Source organism: Budorcas taxicolor, chromosome 15 (assembly GCF_023091745.1).
Source record: "Budorcas taxicolor isolate Tak-1 chromosome 15, Takin1.1, whole genome shotgun sequence".
In the NCBI taxonomy this organism is placed as follows: Eukaryota; Metazoa; Chordata; class Mammalia; order Artiodactyla; family Bovidae; genus Budorcas; species Budorcas taxicolor.
This window is the reverse complement of record NC_068924.1, coordinates 76,195,677-76,202,842: the sequence shown is the minus strand read 5'-3', so window position 1 is coordinate 76,202,842 and position 7,166 is coordinate 76,195,677. Positions and strand designations below refer to the sequence as shown.

The following is a 7,166-nucleotide window of genomic DNA, read 5'->3' as shown; positions in this document are numbered from 1 at the left end:
GTCACATGGCAGTTTATCCTCAGGACAGATTTTTGAGGATGTGTAAAGGAAGACCTAAAGAGCTTTAAATTTACTCACAATCTAGTAAAATTGCATCTGCTGTGAATGCCAGACTGCTTGCATTTCCTTCTTCAGTTCTCATACCTTCCCAAGTTTTCCTTTTGACAATTTATAATTTGTGCTGCATTAATCTTACTCCTCCACTGAGCCTCTGGTATAGCCCCTAAGACATAATCATCGGCCTTAGTTTTTTCCTCTTTAAATGCTCTCATTGCTCTTAGAGTAGAAACCACATTTACTCAAGACTTATCCCACCCTTGAAGAAAAATGAAACTGAAGGTTTACTCACTCAGTGGTGTCCAAATCTTTGAGATTCCCTGGATCATAGCCTGCCAGGCTCCTCTGCCCATGGGATTCTCCAGGTAAAAGTGCTGGAGGGGGTAGTCATTCCCCTTCTGCAGGGGATCTTCCTGATCTAGGAATCAAACTCAGGTCTCCTCTATTGCAGGCAGATGCTTTAGCATCTGAGCCACCAGGGAAGCCCATGAATACTGCAGTCGGCAGCCTATCCCTTCTCCAGGGGATCTTCCCAGCCCTGGGATGGAGCTGGTGTCACCTGCATCAGGGGAATTCTGTACCAGCTGAGCTATCAGGGTATACATATGTATATATACTTGTTCAGATTCTTTTTCTTTGGAGGTTACCATTACTATATTCATGTTGGTCTTTGTAAAAGTGAAGTGGCATAACAAACCTTCAAAAAGGGAATAAACCTGCACTGCAGAAATATGTTGTTACCTCTAAGACAAGGCTGAAGCATACTAACACCATCTACTCGAAGGACAGAGTCAGTCATTAAGACTGCAGATCATGTTCTCATCTATAGCCCTAAACATAAAGCAGGCAACTCTGTTTCATTTGAAAGAGAGTAAGACTGAGCTTTAAAGACCTGGATTGGTATTTTGTAGGTGAAATTGTTGACAGGAAACTGCATTCCAGTGCAATATTCCTGACATACTTTAGGGGGAAACACATGTGAAATGAGTCCAGTAAATTAGTTAGTAAACCTCTATTTGCTTCTCTTTGTGCCTAATAGATAATAAAGCGTTCATGTAATGTAAATATATGTATCTGACCTACAGAACAATAGCTTTGGAACCTACCCATATGCTGTTTTTGTTGAGATTTATAAAATGATGTGTACCTTGTTTCAAATGGTTCCTGAAGTCTTGGTTTGGAAAAGGAAAATATTTCCTTTATACACACACAAAAAAAATGTGAGTCATAAAGGTGTTTAACAAAACAGAGCAAATTAAGAATACCTTCAAATTTTCTGAATATTTTTTTGTTAAGAAAATAATTAGACATAGTGAATTATTTGGTCCTCCCCAGTGGCTCAGAGGTAAAAGAATCTGCCTTCAATGTAGGAGACACAGGAGAAATGAATTCAGTCCCTGGGTCAGGAAGATACCTTGGAGGAGGAAATGGCAACCAACCCCAGTATTCTTGCCTGGAAAATTCCATGGACAGAAGGGCCTGGCAGGCTAAATTCCATGGGGTCTCAGAGAGTTGGACTCGACTGAGGGACTAACACACACAAAGAGAGTAAGTATTTCTTTCCTTTTGATTAGTTCATAGTACAGAAAAAATTCCAGCTGCTATTCCTTTCCTCGATTGTCCCTTCTCCACATGTCTACCTAAGAATTTCTATCCCTTATTTGCTTTACAACATTTGAAGCAAAAATGGAAGACGTTCTGAGATCAAAGTCCTATGGACAAGCCAATTTAACCCAATTAACATATATGAAGAATTTGATAAATGGCTAAGATTATGGAGAAAAACTTACTCTACAATCATAAAACCAAAGGTATATAGTTTTTTCCATTGCTTATTCTGAATCTAATAACACAGACATGGAAACCTCAGGAAAATATATTGAAGCTTACCAAAATGCCTAAAATATGTGTAGTCAATATTAAATAATCAACAAATGTTAATTTCTGGGCCTTATATTTTTGCCAGTCATGGAAAAAATTCTTCATTGTCTTCCACAACTCACAACACAACTAATCTTCCCTATGTATATAAATCATTATTCCCTTGGCATCATGAACAGCCTAAGTCACTCTCTTCTTTAACAAACTCCTCATGGCATTTTTCACTTCTGTGTTTCTCACTGTGTAAATGATAGGATTTAACAAGGGAGTGAGGATTCCATAAAACACTGTCACTAACTTGTCAGCAGGGTAAGTGGCCACAGGACGTGCGTAAGTGAATATACATGGTCCAAAAAAGAGCACCACTGCTGTAAAGTGGGAGCCACATGTAGAGAGGGCTTTGTGTCGTCCTTCAGAGCTATGGGATTTCAGGGAGCTCAGGATGACTATGTAGGAAATGAGAAGCAGAAAAAAAATGAGCAAGGCCATGCCCCCAGTGTTAGCTGCCACCACCAATCCAAGCCTGTAGGTGTCACTGCAGGAAATTTCCAACAGTGAGTAGAAATCACACATGAAGTGATCAATGACATTGGTACTACAGAAGGTCAAGTCTCCTGTGAAAAGAATCTGCACGGTGGCATGCAGGATCCCCCCGATCCAGGCCACCACCACCAGGAGCTGGCAGAGCCCCTGTCGCATGATGGTCGTGTAGTGCAGAGGCTTGCAGATGGCCACGTAGCAGTCATAGGCCATGACAGTGAGGACGATAACCTCTGACGCTCCCAGAAAGTGCTCCATAAAGATCTGAGTCAGGCAGCCTCCCCAGGAGATGGCTCTCCTCTGGTACAGAAGGTCAAAAGTCATTTTAGGGGTGCTGATGGAGGTCAAGGAGGCATCTAACAAGGACAAATGGGTGAGAAAGAAGTACATGGGAGCTGAAAGCGTGGGGCTGAGGGAGATGGTGGTGACGATGAAAAGATTGGCCAGGACAGTGAACAGGAAAATGAACAGAAAGACAATGAAGAGTACTTTCTGCAAGTGTGGGTTCTGTGTGAGTCCCAGGAGAACAAATTCAGTCACATTGTTGGGAAGCCTGAAGAAATTCATTTAGAAAATAGCACGTTCCTGGGGCCTCAATTATCTACAAAGGAATAAAGCATGATACCTATTAATCATGAAAGGATTGTGTTCTAAACTTCTTAGAAAAAATATATAAAAAACAAAACAACCTATTCACTGTAACTGCGGAGCATTCCCTCAGCACTTCTGCCCAGTACTTGTTTCAAGTCTTTATTTTCTCCATAATACTTTCCATCTCTTCAGACACTTAACACCTGTCCCCTGTGAAACACCTCCGCAGCAACATTTTATGTGTAATTTGCTGAAAAAATACTGGGCTGTATTGAGAATCCAAATACATGACATTTGGATTCTCATTCTGGTTCTCACTCATGTGACTCTGCAAAACTTCAGAATGTCCCACACTTCTGAGTTCTCCTCTGTCTGTGAGGTTACAAATTATAATTATCAGAAGTAACTTTTTAAGTTTACAATTGTTTCAAAGAATTAAGAATTTTTCCCGCTTCCATGAGGATTTGCATTTGAATTCTCTGCTCTAAAGAGGAAGTAAAGGCACCATCAATAAGTATCGGTTATAAGAAGGGAATTTAGGAAAATGCATATTAGTCATTGGTGATACACTCCAGCTGATATCAACCAGAACACATAAACTGTTCCATTGCTTTCTCACTTACCTCTAGTGCCTGGCATGATGTCTGCAGTGCCTGAATCCTATTGCATGTGTGCTCAGTCGTGTCCCACTCTTTTTGAGCCCATGGACTGTAGCCTGCCCACCTGTCTCCTCTGTCCATGGAATTTTCCAGGCTAGAATACTAGAGCGGGGTTACCATTTCCTACTCCAGGGGATCTTCCCAACCCAGAGATTGAACCTGTATCTCCTGCATCTCTGCACTGGAAGATAGATTCCTTACCACTGCACTACCTGGGAAGCCCCTGAATCCCATTAGGTGATGAGTAAATACTTAGTGAATTGCCTTTTGCCCTGAGTAAAGTATAACTGCTTCCCCTGACCATACACCTATGATAAATTCAAGTGTTCTTTACCCCCTGCTCTGTTTATTATTAGTCTCTACTTCATGAGAACCATAAATAAATATTTGGAAAGAAGTTTGCACTCCAGTTTAATAGTTCCTCACACACTATTAATTGTGTGGAATAAATATGAATATATCCAGCTATCTCTAGGAAAGGGTATGTTACTGGGTTACTTTACCTTCTGTGTAATTATGGTGTTTGTTTCTTGTTATTCTTTAGTCTTCAAAATTATGTTCCACATTCAGTTTGACAGTAATATTCAGTAAATTTACAGCTTCTTTCTGTAAATGTGGATAAACAACTCATGTAGGTGTTAAGTACACAAAGATCGTTCATGCAGAGGATGTTCTTATTTTCAAAGTTCTGAAGGTAAAAATTTGATGTGAAGAATGAAAAGAAATAGATTGATAGGTAAGATAGAAAGTTAACGTGCTACACATATAACATGTATACACAGACTAACACAAACGCATATGAAATCTTTTACTTAAGTACCTATCACAGGCTTACTCATTCAACAAACATTTATTGATTACTTATTGTGTGCGTTAATGTATGTTTGTTTACACAATGTCATGAAGAGTGTCCTAGTTAAATGCCTTTGATGCCTGAAATTTCATTACCAAAGAGAGGCAAGGTGTCCATCCATGGTAAGAATGGAATTCACACTCCTTGATGTTTCTTCTACATATAGTACTGTGTCTTCTTCTCCCACCTTCCCATAGCATTCATTTTCCTGGTTCTAGGTTACCACATTACCATTAATAACAGAATGAAAAGTTGGGGGAACATACATTTTCCAAAGAAAAGAGAAGAGAAAAGATAAACATAAAATGTATTCTGCAAAACATATGTCTTTCTTTTCAAAGAGAAATGGATATAATCTTTTATTTTTCAATTATCCAGAGGAAAATTGTTTATATTTATGTACAAATGTACAGCAGCTCCATTGGATTTTATTATTTTCAGGTGGGTTCCCCCAAGAGAACAAAAAAGGATATAGTATACAGAAAATAAGAGTTAGACCTGCTTAAAAATGTTTTTGAAATAAATATGAAAAAAATAAATCACTTTTCCATTTTTCTTTGGCTCCACAATATTCACTCTAGGAATAAACCCTGACAAAAAAATACTTTTAAAGGACAAAAATAATTTATAATTATGTTCAACACAAATATTAAGAGCTGCAGAAACTTAGAAACAACATGGAATGTTCAAAATTGGAGAAATGGATGATTAAATGGAGGGCATTACTTTGATTACTGTGTAGATTTTAAAAATTGTGCAGTATCACTGGAAGATTCTCAATTTGTAATATAAAGTGGAGAAAATCTGGATGCAAATTTGAATTTTGTAATTATTCTATTTTAATCCTAACTTGTGTATAACTCAAACTACATTTAAATATATATCCATAAGAAATAAACAAACTTTTTTATTTCTAAAATGATATTATATATGTGTCTATCTTTCTTAAAATTTTGTATGCTGAATGAGATTTCAATGTCAGGTGAAGATAAGCAGTGATTACATGATTTATAAGGTCAATTTAAACCCAAGAATCTGTGATTGTACAATTTCCTGGAAAAAAAAAAATCTCACCTGCGCTCAGCTATGTGTGACATGGATCCACAGCCAGGGCCTCAGGAAGCTCTTAGTTCACCATGAAAAAGTGAAGCTGTAGGATTTTTAAATGTCAACTAGCTCAGCTACAATAAGTATCTTTGTTGATTTATAAATGATATCTTTGGATGAGCCTTAAAAGTATGACCATATATATTGTTTGTAGGAAAATCTGTAGGTTCCTAGCTGTGGCTAATAGGACCCCAGGGATATTCGACTGTCATTAGCAGACCTTGCCAAGTACTCAGTTATTTCACATAAGTTAACTGAAGAGCGCAGGAGAACTTTTATAGAACTCATCTTTAATTCTGAATGCCTCTTGTGTCTACAAGAAGACAAAGCACTATGGCAAGAGCAAGAAAATAGTTGAGTTCTTATGAATTTAGATATTTGATAACATATGGGTTTATTATGAGGTCTCAATATTTAGTATTATACAAATTAAACATCTAAGTGGGTAACTGATTTTAAAATTTTATCATAATAATTATTTTAATTGATCTGTTCATGCTGATCATAATTTTAAAATATTGCTTTCAGATATACATCATTTATAATTATAAATCCTACTGCAATATTGTCACTTTGCATCAGGTAAAGTATACAGTTCTTTGAATTCTTTCCTGTGTCAATTCTGGAATTAGATTAACATGATAATGTTAAAGATAATTCTATTCTTCAATCATACAGAGAGATGTTGAAATGCATTTATTTCAGTCATTTAAATTAATTGTACAGTATTTATATGGCATACAAAAAAATGGCTTCCCTCATAGCTCAGTTGGTAAAAATATGTGCCTGCAATGCAGGAGACCAGGGTTCAATCCCTGGGTTGGGAAGATCCCTTGGAGTAGGAAATGGCAACCCACTCCAGTATTCTTGCCTGGAGAATCCCATGGACAGAAGAGCCTGGCAGGCTATAGTCCATGGGATCGCAAGAGTCAGACACAACTTAGCGACTAAACCACCACCACAAAAAATGGGCAATAATATCCACAATTTATAACAGGAAAATACAAAGACAGGAAAGAAGAATGTCATTTACCAAGGAGAAATAAGAAGCCAGGAGACCAAATCTTGGTCCAAGATCCTTATCTAAATTACTGTTTACAGCTGAAGTGACAGGACACATTTACACTGCCACCTACTGTAAGGCCCATTACAATTGTCTATGTAAATAAATAAATACTGATTTGATATTTGAAAACATTTTATAAATAAATTTAAATAAATTCAACTCAGAAATATTTCTGTATAGATCAACTCATTCAGCATGTTTGAATATGCTTGCATTACTAAGAAGAAAAACACTTTGTACCTAATGCTCAATTTTAGGGGTTCCCCAGGTGGCTCAGACAGTTAAGAATCTGCCTACAATGAGGAAGACCTCACTGATCCCTGGATTGGGAAGATCCCCTGGAGAAGGCAATGGCCACTCGCTTTAGTATTCTTGCCTGGGAAATCCCATGGACAGAGGAAACTGGTGGGCT

At 37.7% G+C, this 7,166-nt stretch overlaps 1 protein-coding gene across 1 annotated transcript; it reads right to left on the bottom strand.

Annotated features, from left to right (window-relative positions):
• Positions 1 to 2,118: 2,118 nt before the first annotated feature.
• On the bottom strand, positions 2,119 to 3,045 carry LOC128060776 (olfactory receptor 140-like). The gene has a single exon (XM_052653155.1). The coding sequence runs from the start codon at positions 3,043 to 3,045 to the stop codon at positions 2,119 to 2,121; it is 927 nt and encodes a 308-aa protein (XP_052509115.1).
• Between the last annotated feature and the right edge of the window lie 4,121 nt (positions 3,046 to 7,166).

Coding starts and splice junctions, on each gene's coding strand:
- LOC128060776 (XM_052653155.1), bottom strand. CDS start 3,045: ATGAATTTCTTCAGGCTTCCCAACAATGTGACTGAATTTGTTCTCCTG.